At 35.4% G+C, this 22,569-nt stretch overlaps 1 protein-coding gene across 4 annotated transcripts in view; it reads left to right on the top strand.

Moving 5' to 3' along the window:
• Window positions 1–21,711, top strand: part of SLC30A4 (solute carrier family 30 member 4) — a 29,552-nt gene extending 7,841 nt beyond the window's left edge. For 2 of the 4 annotated variants that reach the window (XM_057723397.1, XM_057723396.1), the window contains exons 4-8: window positions 13,100–13,253; window positions 14,701–14,902; window positions 15,617–15,722; window positions 16,493–16,627; window positions 17,250–21,711. In XM_057723397.1, the coding sequence (XP_057579380.1) occupies window positions 13,100–13,253; window positions 14,701–14,902; window positions 15,617–15,722; window positions 16,493–16,627; window positions 17,250–17,404 (752 nt within the window). In that variant the 3' untranslated portion in view covers window positions 17,405–21,711. Of the gene's footprint in view, window positions 1–13,099; window positions 13,254–14,700; window positions 14,903–15,616; window positions 15,723–16,492; window positions 16,628–17,249 lie in introns of those variants that run through there. The other 2 variants (XM_057723398.1, XM_057723399.1) reach the window with 2 other exon arrangements.
• The last annotated feature ends 858 nt before the right edge of the window (window positions 21,712–22,569 follow it).

Here is a 22,569-nt window from a genome sequence, read left to right as displayed (position 1 = left end):
TTTTCTTATTTTGAACAGATATTAATATTTAATTAAGAGAGGTTAAAATCATACATTGTTATCCACACAACTCTTCTTCTTCCTATGTTACTGTGGATTTTTTAAAAATTATTTTTAAAATACATATAAAACAGTTACCTGAATTAATATATGAAGTGCCATATGATGAATTTTTGGGTTTGCTTAGAGCTCAAAAATTGACATTTAGGTAGCTTCAGCAAAACCTGTCTTAAAGAATCAGATTTAACATCTTGTGGTTTTATTTTGTAAAGACACTGACAATCTTGGCTAATTTTCAATCAGTTCCCCCCCTTCTTTGTTTCTTTTTAGCCTAATCTTAATTCAACATCTAGGTCACCTTTAATTTAGTAGCTGCGTCTTCTAGTGTAAAAGTTGACATTGTACCTGAACAGCTGTATTCCAAGTAGCTATCCAGGTCATAAGTCTGGGAAATTATCTGGCATCCCCATTTCTCAGCACCCTCAGCTGCTGTACAAGAGAGGTAACGCCCTGAGTAAGGTCTTTCTGTTATTTGTTAAGCTACTTTATAACACATAATGCATTTGGATGTGTTCCTGCATTTGGATGCTAGCTGACATATTATACATCCATTTGTTTACTGATTGCTTTGGAGTTTTTAAACAGCTTCAAAATTATTCTTAAACTTTAATTTTTTTGTGTGATTTAAACACCTGCGATTTAAGATCAAAACTCAAATACAGCATCATGGAGTGGGATTTTTACCTTCTAACACTATTTGAGAGAGTGCATTCATTTTAAATTATAGACCCCTTGGAATTCTAATGAAAGCAGTGGAATTCTTCCCCAAAAACATGCAATAACGGAACATAGAAAGTTCTACAAATGATAAGAACCCATATTCATGAAAATTCGATTAAATATCAGAGAAGTACTTAGAGTTTATCTAGGTAGTCATAGATAACACGCACTATGAAAAGATGAAAGAAAATAGAACTGACTAGTCCTACTGTATTTCCGTACATTTCTATAGAAAGTCAAATTTTTCCCTTTCATTAAAAGTACTGCTTCAAGATGGTGAACTAGAGGTCAGCATTTAAGAGTCCATTGAAATAAAAAGTACCAAAACAACAAAGAGAAGCAAATGGTTGGGTTACCAATAAACAGAAAATTTCCAGAAATTGCTGAAAGTTGGAAAGTAGATGGGAGTTGGTTGAAGAAAGAAATAAGCCAAGAAGCCGCAGTCTAGAGTACACTGGGTAGGAACTGGACCAGCCCAACAGAACTCCAAAGGAGACTCAGGGACAGAGATGGCAGAAGTGAGAACTGGGGCTGAAAACAAGATTAACTGAATGACTGTAAATGGGAAACTGCTCCTACTAGTCCACTATGTCCCTGCCTTCTTCCCACCCCCACCTCCACTCAGGCAGTCTGCATTTCCTCCCTGTAGTCACCAGATAGTTCTTCCAGAAAGAAATTGAACCAAATGTTTGGAGAACGCTGAGGCTTTTGGTGTGAATGTTGATGTTTCAAAATAAATCTTTTTCATACTAGAATTCACGGTTCTGCAGCCTTATAGTCTGGTTCCCCACATACTCACACTAAAGTAATACACTTGTCTTACTTCCCTGCTCTACACCCCTTATTAGTAACCATTTTAAATAGTTATGGCTTATCCCTCCAGCATTTCCTTCTTGCAAAGGACAGTTCCCCTATCCAACTACCCTAAATGTGAACAAACAACCAAGAATCTGTCAGGAAATGGGAAAAACCAGCAGCATGAAGGAAAGTTTAAAAAAAAACAAAAATTTGTCCTACAGGAAAGAGAGGTGACTTAAGAAACAGAAGAAAATGTTTTAAATTATCTTATTAATATACTCAGAATAATAAAACAGTAAAATATTTTGAAAAAGAAACATACAGAAAAAGCTCTTTGAAATTGAAATATTATTACTAAATTTTTTTTAGTTTTTTTCAATAGGACTAGAAAATATAATCAAGAAAGTCTCCCAGAAAGACAAATACCATATGATATCACTTATATGCGGAATCTAAAATACGATACAAATCAACATATCTATGAAACAAAAACAGACTCACAGACATAGAGAACAAGACTTGTGGTTGCCAAGGGGCGGGGAGGGGAGGGACGGAATGGGAGTTTGGGATTAGCAGAGGCAAACTATTGTGTATAGGATGGATAAACAAGGTCCTACTCTAGCACAGGGAACTATGTTCAATATCCAATAACAAACCATAATGGAAAAGAATATGAAAAAGAATATATGTATATGTATAACTGAGTCACTTTGCTCTACAGAGGAAATTAACACAACATTGTAAATCGACTATACTTCAATAAATTTTTTTAAATAGTTAAAAAAAAAGTCTCCCAGAATACAGAACAAAAAAATAAAAACAGAAAGAAAAAGTTTAAAACTGTAGAAGAATAATCTGGGAGGTTCAAAGTTGTACTATTAAGAACCTCAGAAAAAGAGATTTAAAAAATAAAAGGGAGTGACTGCTTAAGGGGTATAGGGTTTCTTTTCCGAGGCAATGAGTGTGTTCTGGAATTAGATAGTGGTAATTGTTGCACAACCTGTGCATATAGTAAAAGTCACTGAATTTGTCCACTTCAAAATTGTTAAAGTGGTGAATTTTGTTATTTGAATTTTATGTAAAATTTTTTAAGTCATCTAAAAAATAAAAGGAAGAGAATTGTTAAGATATAGATAGGTGAGTATTTTCCAGAGTTAAGGAGGGAATCACACCCTCACACTAGAAGGGCCTTTTGGGCTCTTCTTTTTCTTCTTTATATTCCAAAATCTTATAAGGATATATCAAGATAAGACTTATTTCATTTATTCTGCTCTTTGAAGTAATGGAAGAAAAATGTATGATTTGGGGAGGATTAAAAAGACAACAAAGATATGTGGAATTAAATAAAGCTATAAACAAAATGGCTGTCCTTGTATGCTGTAAAATTCCACCGCTTCACAAGTAATCTAAGTTCTGTAGGGGAAGGTATGTTTACATTGGACATATTTGGATAGGGTGCCTCTTATGACCTCTGCTACCAAGACTGGTGGATTCAGGTCCTAAAGAACATTGTAGACGGAATCACCTGGAAGAAACTTCTGGTTTGTTACTGTGTTGTTGAATTTTGTTTTGTTTTGATGGCATGGGTGGTAGGACAGAAGTTGGTTTTTTTCTTTGTTGATTTGTTTTGTAAATATGTAAAACATGTCACAGAAGTCAAAAATTATTTTTTAAAAGAAAAGCTTTACTCAGAGAAACATTGCCTTCATTCTGTCCCCTCCCACCCATCCTCCTGCCCCTCTCCTAATTAGCAACCATTTTAATTAGTTTCTGGCATTTCCTTCCAGCATTTCCTTTTGAAAATATAAGAAAATACATTATATATGTTCATATCATGCTCCCCACCACCCTTTCTTATGCAGAGGCAGCATACTGGAGGTGTGTGTCTGTGAATGACAGTCAGATATTAGTAGTACCATACCCTAAATTTTCTTTTTGTTTTCTCATAACACTTTATGCATGCCTAATAGCATTTATCACATTTTTATGGATATTTTTATGAAACAATGTCTCCTTCTAGACCATGAGTTAAGTAAGGACAGGAACAGAAAATATTAAACTCCATGAATCTGGCACTAATAAGTAAATATGGTTATGAAAACTGAAACAGATAATCTAATATAGCTCATGATCCTCAAATCATTTGTGCTTGGGGTAAATTAAACCAATTTCCAAACTGGGAGGAGGAGTATATTTGAAATTTGGGGACAAAAAATATTTGGGACTTGAAAACATTTACCTATAATTCTGAATCTGTTTATGCTCACAAACTATAAAAATTTCTTTGATCTGTAACATAGCTGGGTTGTATAGCCTGGCTCATAGGTCCTTTGGACTAATTAAGAAGCTAGTCAGAAGGGAATTTCTTCTTCCTTACCTCAGTCAGGGGCTGATCCCATTTGTTTTGGTGTTTAACCTCTTTTTTTTTTTTTTTTTTAAGAACTTTTATTGAGATACAGTTAACAGACAATAAACAGCATATATTTAGAGTGTACAATTTGGTGTCCCAGTCTCCCAGTTCATTCCCCCCCAACCCTCCCCGCTTTCCCCACTTGGTGTCCATGTGTTTGTTCTCTGCACCTGTGTCTCTATTTCTGCCTTGCATTTGCTCTTTCATAGTTGTTAGCATTTGCCTTATGTATTGAGGTGCTCCTATATTGGGTGCATATATATTTATAATTGTTATCTCCTCTTCTTGGATTCATCCCTTGATCTTTATGTAATGTCCTTTCTTGTCTCTTGTAACATTTTTTATTTTAAAGTCTATTTTATCTGATGTGAGTATTGCTACTCCAGCTTTCTTTTGATTTCCATTTGCATGGAATATCTTTTTCCATCCCCTCACTTTCAGTCTGTATGTGTCCCTAGGTCTGAAGTGGGTCTCTTGGAGACAGCATATATATATGGGTCTTGTTTTTGTATCCATTCAGCCAGTCTGTCTTCTGGTTGGTGCATTTAGTCCATTTACATTCAAGGTAATTGTCAATATGTATGTTCCTATTACCATTTTCTTAATTGTTTTGTTGTTGTTTTTGTAGGTCCTTTTCTTCTCTTGTTTCCCGCTTAGAGAAGTTCCTTTAGCATTTGTTGTAGGGCTGGTTTGGTGGTGCTGAATTCTCTTAGCTGTTGCTTGTCTGTAAAGCTTTTGATTTCTCCATCAAATCTGAATGAGATCCTTGCTGGGTAGAGTATTCTTGGTTGTAGGTTCTTCCCTTTCATCACTTGAAATATATCATGCCACTCCCTTCTGGCTTGCAGAGTTTCTACTGAGAAATCAGCTGTTAACCTTATAGGAGTTCCCTTGTATGTTATTTGTTGTTTTTCCCTTGTTGCTTTTAATAACATTTCTCTGTCTTTAATTTTTGTCAATTTGACTACTATATGTCTTGGCGTGTTTCTGCTTGGGTTTATCCTGCGTGGGACTCTCTGCACTTCCTGGACTTGGGTAGCTGTTTCCTTTCCCATGTTAGGGAAGTTTTCAACTATAATCTCTTCCAGGATCTTCTCAGGTCCTTTCTCTCTCTCTTCTTCTGGGACCCCTATAATGCGAATGTTGGTGCGTTTAACATTGTCCCAGAGGTCTCTTACGCTGTCTTCAGTTCTTTTCATTCTTTTTTCTTTATTCTTTTCTGCATCAGTGATGATCACCATTCTGTCTTCCAGGTCACTTATTTGCCCTTCTGCCTCAGTTAATCTGCTATTGGTTCCTTCTAGTGTGTTGTTCATTTCAGTGATTGTGTTGCATATCTCTGTTTGTTTGCTCTTTAATTCTTCTAGGTCTTTGGTAAACTTTTCCATCTTTGCATCCAGTCTTTTTTCAAAGTCCTGGATCATCTTCACTATCACTATTCTGAATTCTTTTTCTGGAAGGGTGCCTATCTCCTCTTCATTTAGTTGTTTTTCTGAGTTTTTATCCTGTCCCTTCATCTGGTACAAAGTCCTCTGCTTTTTCATTTTCTCTATCTTTCTGTGGCTGTGGTTTTCAGTTCCACAAGACGAAATACTGCTGATACTGCTCGATTCTGCTGTCTGCCCTCTTGTGGTGTTTAACCTCTTTTAGAGTTTTGTGGTTAAATTGTCTTTGGTTCACATCTGAGATCTGCACTTTTACTAGCTATATGACCTTTGGGAGAATGATTTAATCTAAGTGTGGGTTTCTACTGTAAAATACAGATGATAATACTTGTATTGCAGAATTGTAAAAAAGACAATGTGGTATAAGTTCCTAACATGGTACCTGGCACAGAGTAAGTTCTCATTAAAAGTTCCAGTCTTCTTTTCCTTTCCTCTTCTACCTGCCAGTTTATCGTCTTACCCAGACGTTTTAAATCTCTCAAAATGCTCCATGCTCCAAAACTGCCTGCCTTCCCCCCTCCCCCTAATCGGAATTCTTGTTCTTTTAGCAAAACTGTCTCAGCTAGGTAGCAGAAGAAAAGTAAGATGATTCATCCTGATGATTAAATAACAGTTTTTAAAGATGTGCTTTTTAACTCAGGTCTTTAGTAACATTTGGGGCAATATAACAAAATTTAGCAAAAATCCTTCAGTCAAAATGAGGGAAAGATAGTTTTAGATTTGAGGGGTAAGCCAAACTGTCTGTCCCAGGAATCAGTTCCATTCTGTTGGTACTTTCTTTCCTTCATGTGAACTCACAGATTGTGTAAAATAATTCAAGGTTTTTCTTTTCCTTTTTCTTCTTTCTTTATTACATTACAGTGAGCTACAGTTGCAGCTCTTTTGTGGGGAGAGGGAGAGCAGGGTAGGAACCATATGTGAGTTATTTTTAAATGCCTGAATTTATTTGACTTTGGGTATGTCTTCTTATGCTGGAAGTTACTAAAACTTAGAACTTAATGAAGCCACACTGTAGGAGAAATCCCACAAATCCTTAGGAGGAATAGCACCATGTCTCAGGCAATATGCTATTCGAAAGAGAACAGCCCAACCCCTCGCTTGCTTTCACTTTTTTCCTTCTCTGTGGATTATGAGTATGATTGACTTTATTTATCTGGCTGTTCCAGTTTTGGACTGAAGAGTCTGCATGGATTAGATAAAGATAGTGACCATGTGAAAGGACTTACTTAGTAAGCAGAGCTGTCTGAAATAAAAAGCAAGATTTACTCTGGTAATGCAGATCATCAGCCTAGGTTAATGGTGAAGTGACAGTGCAGGAATCTTTTGTAGTGACATGTCATTCTATTGAGCAAAGACCTTGGCAGATCTGACTAGATGATGGCTGTCCTGAGGTAGGTATATGGTTATAATGCTCATTCTACACAGTTTGTTATTTTTCCCCTGATACTTACTAAAGGAGCAGAAAGTATTCAGCTAAAATATCTCTTCCCCCATACGTGCAGCCAAAAACGAAAACCCCCACAACTCTTATCCCTGGTGATTCATTTTAACAGCTTCCTCCCACCCCTGACAAGAGTTATGCCTATTAGTTATATTCACATCTTAGAGTTAATTCATATCACATGAACATCTATAGGAAAAGAATAGGTACTAGAAATGGGAGCTTTTGCTGAGGCGGGAGTAAGACATGAGTAAGGTGGTCAACATTGAATAGCCAAAAGTCAACATGAGAGCCCTGGGCACCGTGGGTGTGTGGGGTAGAGGGAGTGGTGTGAAGACAGGATATAGGAGGTGATTTAGAGTAGGATGTGCAAAGACAAACTTTAGCTTTCTGGTGGCAACAGTGGGCCACTGAAATCCTACATGTCTTTATCCTGGGTGCATCCTCATCTGTGGATGAGATGAAATAAAAATACTAATTTGGAAGTCCTAGGCAAATCCAGTAGAGCCCACTGATTTTCCTTCTTTTTCCTTCCTGTCTGTTTTTAGAAGAATGTAGAAAAGAGAAATTGCATAAAAGGAAATGGAAGAGAGAATTATCTCCACACTCCTTCCCTATTCATTTTTCTAGACCTCTGAAACCTGAACTTTAGATGTTTGCTATGTAAGTTCTTTGAGGCAATAGAAAGACAAGTGTTATATACTTTAAGGGAAATCTGCATTATTGGCATCATAGCATTAGCAGAGAGAACAGTTATGATAGGCAGTACATCTAGGCAGCACTCATAAAAAAGCTTGAGTTGAGTGTGGTTCACACAGTTGAAGCAGATTGTTACATTCATAGAATAGGTGCTCAAAAGTTACCTGTTGGATGAATGAGTGATATTATAGGGTGGGGAGACAGGCAGTAAATATGTACACAAGCACAACATAATCATAAATTGTATTAAATGCGATGAAGAGGAAGAATAAGGTACTATGATGGAGAATAACAGGATATCAGAGAAGGACTCAATATTTTTCATATAAACCTTGAAAATCTCTAGTTTTGGCAATTTATAGATGTTTTAAACTGTGCAGTAAACATTTTATATTTTATAGTACTATCAAGACTTGATAATCATCTGTATTTTCTCCCATTTTTAAAAAAATATCTATTTATTTACTTGGCTGTGCAGGGTCTTAATTGCAGCACGTGGGACGTTTGTTGCCGCGTGCAGGATCTTTAGTTGCTGGCGTGGAGGCACTTAGTTGCGGCAAGTAGGCTCTAGTTCCTTAACCAGGGATCAAACCCGGGCCCCCTGCATTGGGAGCGTGGAGTCTTAACCACTGGACCACCAGGGAAGTCCTCTCCCATTTAATTTTTGCTCTTACTATTTATTAGCCATTCAAGTCAAAAGTGTTTATTCTCTGTATGTGAAATTCAGAGTATATTTTGGTCTTTATTAGATCAGTGACCGTAAACGTTTGTTTATACTTCAGCTGAATAAAAAGACCCAAGTGTTGTTATAACAAAAAATACATATTCATCTTACTCTATACTCCGATACTGCAGTTCAGCCAGGTGGAGTGATACAATTATTTGTGTGTAGAATAAAGTAGCAAAATATTAGAACTACTATAACAATAGGTTTCCTATAATTTCCATAAAAATCCTTTTCAGGAGTTTTTCATTTATGCTAAATTTCCATTTAGTCAAGTTTATCTAAAGTGAATATGGTAGTAACTTTCACAGAAATCTAGGATTTCCATTGTGAAAGTTCCTTGGTCTCCTTTAGAAAATGAAAAATCCATGTTGTACACTCCTTTTGTCTTGAAAAACTTTACTGTATGTTATGTCACCAGATACCAAGCCAGGGCAACAAGGCAAGAATGAGGAGATTGGAGCAAGTCATAATTTGGTTGTTGATTGAAAGCTTCCTTCTCTCTTAAACGTGGGAGAAAAAAATATCTTGCCTATATTTATCTGCATTCCATCATATTTAAAATATTATGAAAAAAATTTAAACACTAATTAGTTCTATTCATGATATTTCACCAAAGTTTAATTTATTCACAGTGAAAGAGCTTTTTGTTCGTTTTATCGGGATGATCATATGACTACTATTAGGAATTTTAGCTCTATGGTATTACTGTGCCTTATATTTCCCAACTATAAATCTCAGCCCTAAAAATCTACTTAAATTTTTTTTCTTTTTGTTTTTTTCTTTTACATTTATCAGTATTCTGTTTAGAAGACATTTTGACAGGTTATTAGAATAAAAAAATAACAGATGGGGACTTCCCCAGTGGCACAGTGCTTAAGAATCCGCCTGCCAATGCAGGGGACCTGGGTTCGAGCCCTGCTCCAGGAAGATTCCCACATGCCGCAGAGCAGCTAAGCCCATGAGCCACAACTATTGAGCCTGTGCTCTAGAGCCCATGAACCACAACTACTGAAGCCTGTGAGCCTAGAGCCTATGCTCTGCAGTGGGAAGCCCACACACAGCAACAAAGAGTAGCCCCCACTTGCTGCAACTAGAGAAAGCTCATGCGCAGCAATGAAGACCCAACTTAGCCAAATAAATAAATAAATAATTAAAAAAAAAAAACAGATGAATGTCTTTGCTTTTCATCAGGGAAACTAGATATGAGACACATTCCTATTAGTTGCTAAATAAGGCATATCTTTGATTACAGTATCCTAATATGTCATTTGGGGAATTTCTAGGAATCAGCTGAATTCCATTACTCTTAACGATGGGCAGGCATTAGGATCCATTGTGCTACTCATGTGGGTGAAAACTGTGTGGTGCAAAACTGAGTTTTCAGCTGCAGGGGCTTAGGGCCTTCTAAGGGTGGGAATCCTCCTTGTTGAGAACTTTGTTTATGCTTTAGTTTGACTTTCATTTTACTTTATTTTGAATGTGGTTTTGCCTTATCTGAGAATTCACAAAAAGTTAATTTTTAGTGTTTAGGAAAACTATCACTGGGATGTGGCTGTTGGCAGATTTGGCTTGCTCTCTCTCTCAGGATGACAATATGTCTGAAATATTGCATGGGACATACTTACATGGAAAAATTAGTTGTTTATCTGAAATGTAGATTTAACTGGGCATCCAGTGTTTTATCTGGCAGACCTACTAGGGTAACAATATATCTTATCCAAACTAGGACACTTTTGAAAGTGAAATGGGACACTTTTAATAATTATGCCAGGATAACAGGCATAAATCAGGACTATCTGGGAAAACTGGAAAGTATGGTCAACCTAATTACAAGGGGTTTTGAAAGAATTTTTAATTATGGTTTTAGATTTTCATAAGCAGTAACATCTCTGTGCCATTAACTTGTATAGCTGTTAATATTTATAAAGTATATTGCTTTATAATTTCATATTAAAAATCTGATTCAGGCACCTTTCAAACTATGGTGTCCTAATTGCTAGCTAGCGTCAAGCCTGACACATGATTAAAGTTCTCTTTTTTTTTTCGGAAGGATTTGAGAAGGATTGATATTTTTTAAATATCAGTATTAAAGAGAATTAAAGTTCTGTTTCCTCACGAGTAAAATGAGGAGCCTACCATTAGTACATGAGATTTTATAGTTCAAAATTTTTTAATTATTTCTTCTTTCTTTATATTATTTATATATGTATATTTTGCCATAAGCAGTTATAATTTAAGACAAGAAATTCCATGTGTTTTCAGTCTTATATATGGTTTAATTCTTTTCTTTTAACCTATTCTTGTTTGGGGGGATTTAGTAAATAACTATTGTTCATATTTAGCTTAACCTTCTTAATTGTATATATACCCTTTTATCTTCCCTTGCTCAGCCTAACTAAATTCTTTCTACAGATCCACCCATAAATATGTGAGTACATGCTACATGCCACTTTTTCTGCTGAGTGCTACAGTAAATGTGATGTGGAATGTAATTTGGTCATATCCTTAAGGGGCTTAGAGTCTAGACTTGATACATACTGTAGTCTCTCCACAGCTTTGTATATTTCAGTTGGTTTTTTTCCTCTGTCTTCTTCAAGCCTGTGTCCCCTATGAGGTATGATAATTAGTATGTCCGGAATAGATGAATCATGGTTTTGAATGGGAGTTGTATGTTTTTTGTCTTATTCCAACATCTGTTGATGCACAGAATTTTATTAGAGTTTTGGCTACATTAATGAAATGTCTCCGGGAAACAACTTTTTACTGCTCGTTTTTCTGTGTTGTAATTTATGAGGTGGAATGAAAATGTATCAAAGTCCAATATACTTGAACTGTCCAGAACCTTTGAGCAATGAGTTGACCCAGATAATAATTTTCCAGATTGTTTTAACTTTTAACACTTAAAGGTTTAATATCTGGTTTCTTTAAAGAAAAAAAAAAAGTTATGTGTTTTCTTGCTATTGTTTTGAGTGTCAACACTAATTTTATATAATTATTTTTAAATGTACTTTGCTCATTTTTGTTATTTTGAAGATATAAAATTATTTCTACTTCATACTCACATGGTAGAAAACTCACATGGTATAAAAGCATATATAGTGAAAAGTCATCACTGTCTCCTAGCCACCCATTTTCTTCATAATCAGTTTTTATCAGTATTTTGTATATTCTTCCAGAGTTTCCATGTATAGATCATTATTTATATATTCTCTTTCTTCTTTTTGCACAAAGGCTAACATATCGTATATACTGTTGTGTACTTTTCTTTTTTTCACATAACACTGTATTTTGGAGATGATTCCTTATCAGAACATGAAGAGCCTAATGCTTTTTTTCAGCTGCATAGTATTCCTTGTTACAAGGCCCCTACTAATCACTTTTTTAAATTGTTTTCACTTTTTTGCTATTATATACAATGATAAATAGCTCCATAACCTACTCATTTTGCACATGCGCAGCTCAGTTGGCATGAGTGTGTATATCATTCCTGGAAGAGGAATTCCTGAGTCAAAGTGCATTCATGCATACTTACAGGCCTTAAAAAATGTGTTTGTTTTTCTTTAGTCTAAAGGTTAATGTGTTTATGGTAAAAACTTAAAACTTTTCAAGCATTACCAGAAAGAATAAAATGAAACATGAATTCCCCAAGCTCTTAGTTTCACTTCTGAGGTATAACATTTTCTTGTCTTTCTTGTGATTATCAATTTGCCTGATTTTTTTTTTCCTTTTTTTAAATATAAATGAACTAATAATGACCTACTGTATAGCACAGGGAACTATACTCAGTATTTTGTAATAACCTATAAGGGAAGAGAATCTGAAGAAGATTTTATATATATATATATATATATATACACACATATATATATATATACACACATATATATATATACACACACATATATATATCACCCCCTGAATCACTGTACTGTACACCTGAAACTAACATGATATTGTAAATCAACTATACTTCAATTTTTTAAAAATACAAATATATATATATATATGAATGACTGTATGGTATCCCATCATATATATGTACTATAATTTATCCATTAAGTTCCTCCTTGGTGGGTATTTAAGATGTCTCCAGATCTTTTTTTATACTACAGACAAAGCTGTAGATATCTTTGCATACATTTTGATGTGTTTCTATTGGATAGATTTTTAGAATATAAGGAATGTATGCATTTTAAAATTTTATTAGTTTTACTAACTGCTCTCCAAAAAGATATTTCTATTTTGTACTTCCACCAGTACATCCTTGCTAACTATGGCTGTTATCAAACTTTTTAATCTTTGCCAATTTAGTAAGGGGCAAAAAGGAATTCTTATTTGAATTTCTTGTATTATGATTGATTTTGATAAATTGGCCATTTCTACTTATTTTTTGTGTATTACTATCTGTGTCTTTTACCCATTTTTATTATGGGTTGTTCACATTTTTAATGATTTCTAAGTATACTCATCTATGGGGAAATTAGTCTGTGGTCAAGTGTGTTACAACTTTTTTCCTCAGTTTTTTTTTTTTTTTTAAACCATGTGTATAGTCTGTAAATATACATAATTTGACCCTAAAGAGATGAGGAGAAGGCGGGGAGTGGTGGGAGTGAATTAGTGGAGGATCCAAAGCAAACTACTAATCACTCTTCAAGAAAAATTACATGACAAAAATAATATAATGCTTTTATCTCCTTAGAGGAAAGAAAATATAAATAAGAGATTGTACAGTATTTAGTATTAATGAAGTATAATAACCATTCTGCAAATATATTTATTTTTTATATTTTCCCCTCCAGAGGTTTTGTCAGCTATGATTAGTGTGCTGTTGGTGTATATACTTATGGGATTCCTCCTATATGAAGCTGTCCAAAGAACTATACATATGAAATATGAAATAAATGGAGATATAATGCTCATTACCGCAGCTGTTGGAGTTGCAGTTAATATGATGTAAGCTCTATTTTAAAAAAAAATTTAATAGGCTTTATTTTTAAACCAGTTTTAGGTTCACAGCAAACTTGAGGGGAGGTACAGAGCTTTCCCGTGTATACCCTGCCCCTAACGCATGCATAGCCTCCCCTGTTATCAACATCCCCCACCAGAGTGGTAATTGTAACACATGATGAGCCTGCATTGACACGTTGTTCTCATAGAGGCCATGGTTCACTTGAGGGTTCACTCTTGGTGTTAAACTCATTCTATCGGTTTGGACAAATTTATAATGGCATGTATCCAACATTAGAGTATCATACACTCTATATTGTTTTCACATTAACATTTTCAAGTACTATGAACTTAGAAACTACTATGTATGCATTCAGTAATGTGTAGTGATATTTTAATATATTTTGAAGTTATATGGTACATTAATTTTTCTTCTAAATGTTAATAAAACACTATTGGAATTATAAATCTCTCATGGGTTTGCTCGGGTATACTGAAGTTTGACTAACAATCAGGAATTTAAGTAGGACAAAGTTTTTTTTTAACTTGTATATTTTTATTTTAATAAGATTTTTTTTAAACTATCAACTTTTTTCCTAAAAACTACAAAATCTTTAAGTTACATACTTAATCATTTGGACCAGGGGTCAGTAAACTTTTTATGTAAAGGCCCAGATAATAAATATTTTAGGCTTTGAGAGCCGTGCAGCCTCTTTTGCAGCTACTTAACTCTGCTGCTACAGAACAAAAGCAGCCATATTCAGTATGTAAACAAATGAGCATGGCTGTGTTCCAGTAAAACTTTATTTACCAAAAATAAAAAAATCAAAAACCTTTATGTATAAAAACATGGTCTACAGACCATGGTTTGCCAATGCCTGCGCTAGTGGCCTCCATTCATACTTAGAATAAAATCTAAAGTTTTTATCATAGCCATTTTGTTAAGATCCTGTGTACCTCTCCAACTCATCTCCTAGCACTCTTGCTCACTTTATTCTAGCCACATGGTTGTCTTGCTTTTTTAAGCACATAGAGCACATTTTCATCTTAGGGCCTTTGCCCTGAGGTTCCTTCTGTCTAGAACACTCTTCCACCACCATTTGCTTCCTGACTTCCTTCAAGTCTCTGCTCAGAATCTTGGTGAGGCATTTTCTCATCACTCCCCACCTCCTTGCAATGCTTTACTTTTCTGCAAAGCATTTGCATCACCTCCCAGTACATTATGTATCTATTTGTTAATTCTCTGCCCTCTCTACTAGAACACAGGTTCCATAGGGATAGGGATATGTCTGCCTTATCACTGTTTAGAACCCCAACCCCTAGAGCAGTACCTGATACAAAACAGGTGCGCAAATATTTATTAAATGAATGAGTTCCACGTTGCCTCATTAGTCTATAATTAGTAACACATTTTTATTTGAAGAAGAATAATCTTTTCTTTTATTTTTAACAGAATGGGGTTTCTGTTGAACCAATCTGGTCACCATCACGCCCATTCCCACTCCCTGCCTTCAGATTCTCCTACCACAGGTTCCAGGTGTGGACACAACTATGGGCACGATAGCTTGGCAGTGAGAGCTGCATTTGTACATGCCTTGGGGGATCTGGTACAGAGTGTTGGTGTGCTGATAGCTGCATACATCATACGATTCAAGGTAACATGATTGCTAGTTTTTCTATTTTAAAATATATACAGTATTTAATTTCAACATTAAAACTAAAGGTGACTGTCTTTTATCGGTATACTAGACACCAGTGTCCGTGCTATTCATTTTGCATTATGCAAGTATACTTAAACTATCAGTATAGCTCTTTTATTAGCACCAAACATAATAGTATCATCTCACGGGGTAACTTATCTGTTGGCTTTGGTGGTGCCTTCACTGAAGAACTCAATTCTAAGCCTTGTCACTCAACTGCTAGGTACAGGAATGTGCACTGGAGTGGAAATCCAGAGATCTGAGTTCTAGTCTTAGTTCTGCCTTTAATGCTTTGACCTTGAGGAAATCCCTCAACTCTAAACTTGAGTTCCCTCCTCTTTAATGTGAGGGGCTTAGACCAGATGTATGGCTTCTAAAACTCCTTCCAGCTCTGGTATTCTGTGGTTCTGGGTGGAAGATTTAGAGAAGGCACAGAGGAAAATGGTGGAACAAATGACTAAACTTCTGGAAATACAAGAGGTTTCACAAAGAAAGGTATTTAAACAGTCTAGGAAAGAGTGAAGAAGTTTCTCAGTTGGCAATATCGAAGTTCTAAAGATGTGCTCCAGTCCTGCTAAAGAACAGGGGACAGAGTATGTCTTGCTTTGCTTTGCAGACTGTTTTATGTCTGTCTGTATTTAATCACAATTTTGATCTGTCACCTTTCAGCCAGAATACAAGATTGCTGATCCCATCTGTACATATGTGTTTTCATTACTTGTGGCTTTTACAACCTTTCGAATCATATGGGACACAGTAGTTATAATACTAGAAGGTAAGATCTCTAGTATCCCCACTGTGGGTTTATTTTTTCCCTAAATCAGACTGGGGCTGTTGATGGTGGGTGGGAATACTCTAGGGTAGAAGCCATGTCTTTCCTTTCTTTTTACTGATACCTATTAGTCTATAATACCACCTCACATGTAAAAACATATGAGTCAATGCACTCTCCGATCTATTGCCCATTTGATCCTTATAATAGCCAAGAAAAGTAGGCAAGGCAGACATTATTATCTCTATTTACCAACAAGAAAATTGAGGCTCAGAGGGGTAACATAACTTCATTAAGGTCATGCTGCTAATAAACTGTGGGCCTAGGACAAGAATGCAATTCATGATTCTTAATGCAGTTATGTTTAGTAATTTATTTATTAAGTCTGTAATTCACATTTAACTTGCTATTCTATTTCCAACATCCCTGCCTCACTGATACTAAGTATAAGTATTTAACTATAAGTTCTCAAAAGTAGGTTTATCTTCATTGTATGTTCCTTTTTCTTTTTTGTCTTTATTAGGTGAAGTATTCTGATTTGATTGACATTTCTTTTTACTGGGAATGAACATATTTTAAGTATTTATTAACTTCTAGTATATATCCTGCTATATGTGTGCATAGTTTATCTTAAAGTTTTAATATATTTTAACATGTTCATTTAAACTGAATTTAGTCAAGCCATTTGGTTTCTTTTTTTTAGGTGTCCTATTAGTAATATATAACTTTTTTCTCAAAATAATCTTTACTTATAAATGATACATTCTGAATAGGTGTACCAAGCCATTTGAATATAGACTATATCAAAGAAGCTTTGATGAAAATAGAAGATGTATATTCAGTGGAAGATTTAAATATCTGGTCTCTCACTTCAGGAAAACCTACTGCCATAGTACACATACAGCTAAGTATGTTGCTGACGGTAAATGCTGGGGTTGGTGGACTTATGTCTTTGGCATTAAACATCTGTGCTTATGATTAAATAGGAAGACTTTCCTGCTGGAAAGATTTGTTTTAAGGGAAGGGTGAGGCTCTTCAAAAGGTGAGTTGCAGGTCAATATATTGATAGCAGAGCAATAATTTTTGATCTCTTTGATGAGATATTACAAATTGACTTTTTGCCTTCAGATGAAAGGCATAAAGTGTATTTACCATGTTTTTTCTATATAAGAAAAGCTAGACTATATTTTTATTTCTTTAAATCACTTCACAGATTGATGCTTTTTATTTTTTTATCAAAATAATATATGCATATGGTTTATTTTAAAAACTACTAAAGATGAAAGACTTGTAATTGATGTCTAGTATTCCTTCTCTACCCAAGAGTGGACTGGAGAGAAATGGAATAATGAGAAGTCATTCTGGCTTTGTAAACTGAAATACGTCTCTAACAGAATAGCTTCAAGAGGGTAGAAATCAAACTAATAAAAATATCTTCACAGTATAGTAAGATTGTTTTTGCCCTTTGTCTTGTTCACTAACATGTAACTGTATACAATGAATAGTAATGATATTTTCTTGACATTGCAGTTCCTGGAAGTTCATCTAAATGGGAGGAAGTACAGTCCAAAGCAAAGCATTTATTATTGAACACGTTTGGCATGTATAAATGTACTATTCAGCTTCAGAGTTATAGGCAAGAAGTGGACAGAACTTGTGCAAACTGTCAGAGTTCCAGTCCCTAATTGTATACATTTTGGGGACTGCTGCCTTATTTATCCTGCAGTCACAGATGTAAGAGCAATAAATGCACACCTAAATGAGAAATGGAATCCCTGACAGCTGTGTCAGTATCAAGCACCGGTCTCTCAAAACAGTCACTCCAGCCTGACAGTGCTAATTTCTGTTTAATGGTAAAACGAGACTTCACCATGATTTTCAGATGAAAATGTTTCTAGAACACTGTTTACATAATGAGACATGACTCTACAGATACCTCACAGAAGACAGTCCAAGACCGTACTTCATTAATTATGACAGTACATGTCTTAAAGGAAGCGTCAAGAATTCAGTATTTGCATTTAAAAATCCTTTTTAAAGACCATTTTATATCAAGCCAGTGTGGGAAAACTGAATTTTTTAATATGTAATCTTGAACCCAGCTTCTGGAATTTGACACCCAGCTCTCTCTTTTTACCAAAATTATTTCTCAACAGATTTCAGAAAGTACTACTAATTATCTAGAGAGTGGAATAAGCATGTATTTCTAGAGTTTCAGAAATGTTTTATTTCACAAATAAGTCTTAATCCTATTGTTATAATTTGTAATCAGCTTTTTCCAGATGTTACAAGGTTTTGAATCTCAAAGTTAACATTTGGTTATTTGTAATCTTATCAGAACCAAATCTTTACATATTGTGGTCACTGTCATTAAATTGTTTGGGAAATATTTTCAATATTATTCTGACTAGCAGAAGTTAATCAAACTCAAATTACTACATGATAATTTAAAACAAAATATAGGAGTGAGGATGGGGTGTGGAGTTTCAGATTTAAGTCTTCCTGAAATCACTTACTGTTCATGGAATTATTTTAAGAACAGCAAGAGACTGCAAAAGGTAAACAGTGATCCTCTGTCCTTTTAAGAACTGCCTTGCCTTTTGTACAGAGGAGTCTGCTTGGTACCTTGCTTCCTGCTTCCAAACCAGTTAATCTGCATGAGCCCTTTCAGGGTAAAACTCTGGGGAGCTGAAGTTCAGTGTGCCCTTCACCACTCATGTGTAGATTAACCATGTTCCTCCAGGAGAATTTTGGCTGGATGATGTGGGTTAGGGATTCTCTGTGGACTCCAGAAACCCTAGGATATAATTTTGAAGTTTTTCTAATAATAATACCATAACAGAAATCCACAGAGGGACTGGGGGAAGATATTACTCTGAGAAAACAAAATTTTCAAGGGTTTTTGACCTTGTGTGTGTGTGTTTTAAAGCAGGGGAATGGCGATGGACATTAAATCTGTGTTGTAGGGAGGCTAAGCATAAAAGTTTTCAGAGCGAATGCAACTAATTGATAACAGTTGTGTTAAAGAAACAGCTGTGAATATTCATGTTTCATTTTGCAACTGTTGGTTTTGAGATTATCTTTATGCACATTAGAAATCCGTTTTCAAGAGGAAGTCTCTTATGCCAAGAATGGGTATGGTTCTTTGACTCCTCAGAATCAGAGTAACAGTGTACCAGACAAGCTGTGAACTGAAACCCTAGATGGGCATGCAGATGACTTCTGATCTAAATGAAGAATAGGAAACAGATTTCATCTTTCCACTAAGAACCTCACTATGTAATATACCTAGGATAAAACCTAGATTTACCTAAAAATTTATTGAGTTGGTGGTATCCAATAAAGGGGTTGATAAGGATTAATGGCTCCTAATAAAACTCAGTGTTTGTTGAATTGAATTGAAAATTCACTTTATGGGATTCTTATGAATCTATTTAAAATAACGATTTGAATTTTTCAAAAATTTCAGTAGCATGTAAACTTTAAATCAAAATAATATAAAATTAAAATATAGAGGGCAAGTAAGAATAAATGAGAGGCATTTCAGTGGACATCTGGGTATTTACAGACTTTTGAGTACCTAGCAAGAGGAAGGAAAAGAATGTGCGTTATATATGCTAATTATGCTAATGATTTTCCTGTATTTGCAAATTGTTCCTCATATCTATGGAGCCTGTTGCTTGTAAACTTTCCTATATCTTAAATAGCTATACCTGACTTTTCATAATGACCCATTCCTTGGGAAATTATTTGATGAAACAGTCTAAAATCCATTTGAGGATTGAAAGGATCCTTTTGTAAAATGCAGAAACACTGAAAACTTTTGTAAATCTTAATTATAGTGTTCTCCTTAAAGTGAGGTACACATAAAGTTTCCTGTGCTTTGCTTTTTGTAGCAAGGGCTACAGACTGTACTTGTACTCTACTGGATCTGTAAGATTTGAGGATTGATAGATTTAACTTTTTATAACTTCACAAGACCACAGAGAAGGATGTGAACTTAGCAGATATGACCAGGAACTGCACAGCTGGTCTGTCCTTCACCCGCTTAGTTACAGCCCCGAGTTACACTCCTCAGCCCGCCCTCAGAAAGGGCTTTCCATTGTCCTGGGAAAGGCAGTGGCTGTTTGTATAAATACCTAGCATTGTTAATTTTGCACTGGGAAAACATCACAATATAAAAACTGGGCAGTTCTTCATTGTGCTGTATTTCAGTTAACATTTGCAAATAATCAGAGTTACTTGTGTGTATAACCTGTGTTTCACAGCTCTGGCCAGATGCAGCATTTTGATTTATTTTTGGAAAAAGACCTATTGTTTCATTAATGACCATGCTGCTTTAGAAATATAATGTGGGGAATATAGTTGAATAAGATATATTTCAGAAGGCTTTGAAATGCAGACCCAGAAGCAACTGTAATTCCTCCATACATTTTCCATTAGCTATTTCTTGTGTAACGTGAGCCCGGATTTTCACAACTTGCAGCTCCCATCAGTATTATTTGCCAGATAACTAGATTTCTTATTTTACTGTTTTCAACTTTGGGTGCTTTGTTCCCATTTTCTAAAACTAGTTTTCTGCTCTTAGGAGCCTCAGTATCCTGGTTCTGTCTCTTGAACACAGGTGTCCTCACTGACAGTGTTTGTCTTTAGTAGAATTTTCCCAGAATAGACTCAGGCAGGATCAGATACTTGAGCTTCCCTTTCATTTTAATGTGAGGAAAAACCGTCTTTCAGAGACAAAGCACCACTTATAAATGTATTTCTGGATAGGAAAGAACCTTTTTTTTAAACAGCTGATTGTTCCCGATCCAGATTTCTCTGCACGCTGAGCTTTACGGAATAAGTGTGGTGGAAGGAGATGCACTGTACAACCACAAAGCCAAGATCACTGCTGATAAGACTCGGGGTTGTGTTTCTCAAACACACTTTAGGAGAGAGAAGCATTCACTTCTGAAACAAGCACAATTAGCTAAATTTATTTTCTTCTTATGCGTTTATATTAACTTGTTCACTATAATGAATAAGGCGTTCTTACAGAATTTGAGCCCCTTTGCAATAAGGTTTTAGGCACTTTTGCTGTTGCCTCTACCTTACATCTAGTAAATTCAAAGTTACAGAACGTGTTCACAGATACAAAATTAGTTCATTGGGTTCAGTTTGTCTTTGAACTGAGCTTCACTTATGAGCCTGTTGGGTATTAGTCACAGATGAATAGTGACACCTCACTATATGCTGTGTTGAGGGGAGGCCAGCCTGACCCCCAAATTGTTGATGAAGCTTAATGTCTCTCTAACCAAAATACCATTTGCAAACCCCGGCTGCAGATGTGTCCTGTGAATCCCACCAGACAGGGCTTCCGAATTGTGTTACAGATTGCTAGTCAGGGATATTGCTCTGGTGTTGGTAGGAGCATGCAAATTGGAGAGAAGAATTGTGGGAGTTCCTCCGTGTTGAGTTGTGTGTGTGCCGCTCGGTTATACATTCGGGCTAGCCTGTCATTGAATTCTTGCCTACAAAAGGTTTAACCCGTTCTTCCAGTCATATGGTAAGGACCAACAAATATTTTCTGATTTTTGGTAGGATTGGAAAACATTTATGGAGACTTTCCAAGTTAAACCTATGACAGTGTAAATTTAAACATTGCGATTAAGTATATTCTGAAATAACTGCAATACAAAATTGAAATGTGCCAGTATGTCAGCTTTGCGCCTGGAAAGCTTATGCTTCTCTAAATAAATATATGTTAATAAGTAAGCCATATCACAGTTTAAGAAATTGTATATACTTTTCCATATATACCTTCAGAAACCAGATATTTTGCATAATGATTGATTTTAGAAAGATTTTGAAGCTGGAGTTTGTCCGTGTAACTAAAGATCAAAGTATAGTATATGTATATGTACTGTATTTGCAATTTTCAAATTGTAATTTCCTGTACATTTATTAAATAAAGTATTGTTTTGCCATGTGGTTTATTAAAAAATGAAAATGTACAGTGCCTTAAATTAAATTTCTAGGTTTTTAAAATTGAGTAAATAATAATAATAGGCCTTAAAACATAATCTTCTCTTGAGGGGGGGGAGTCAAGGAAGGGAGGGAATACGGGGATATGTGTATAAAAACAGATGATTGAACCTGATGTACCCCCCCAAAAAAAATTTAAAAAAAAATAAATAAATAAATTTAAAAAAAACATAATCTTCTTAGAAAAGCACTGGGAAATAGATTTTAAACTATCTAGTTTTAGAATCTCCAATTGTAATGCCCTCTTAGATATTTAAGAAATAAACCTGAAAAAAAATCTAGATAGGATAAAAAAGAGATTAAAAGAAGCTTTATCTTTTTATATCAGTCACTTTTAATGTCCCTGCAGCCCCAGCAACAATGGCAGAAAGGAAAGAAAGATGCTCTTGCGGGAATAAGTTTGGTGAGGACCAGCAGGAAGTGAGCGTAGTGACCTGAGGAGCCTCCAACAGTGCAGACCACAGGTCAGACAGCACGCCTCACAGGCTCGTCTGCCACATCCTGTTTGTATGGCCCAAAAAGCTGAGGGTGGTTTCTCATATTTTAATGGTTAAAAAATCAGAATAATATTTCATGATGTGAAAATTATGTAAACCTTAAATCTCAGTGTCTAAAATAAACTTACTCGAACACAGCCACACTCATTCAACCATGGCTGCTTTCATGCTGCAGTGGCAGAATTGAGTAGTTGTGACAAATATAAGATATTTACTATCTGTCCCTTTATAGAAAAAGTATGCTGGCCTTTGGTGTACCCTGTGTACCATTTTAGGGCCATAACAGCATAAGCTCTTATAGAGCCCGTTTGGAAGTTTCTGTGACT

Source organism: Hippopotamus amphibius, chromosome 2, assembly GCF_030028045.1.
Source record: "Hippopotamus amphibius kiboko isolate mHipAmp2 chromosome 2, mHipAmp2.hap2, whole genome shotgun sequence".
In the NCBI taxonomy this organism is placed as follows: domain Eukaryota; kingdom Metazoa; phylum Chordata; class Mammalia; order Artiodactyla; family Hippopotamidae; genus Hippopotamus; species Hippopotamus amphibius.
This window is presented reverse-complemented; position numbering and strand designations above follow the sequence as displayed.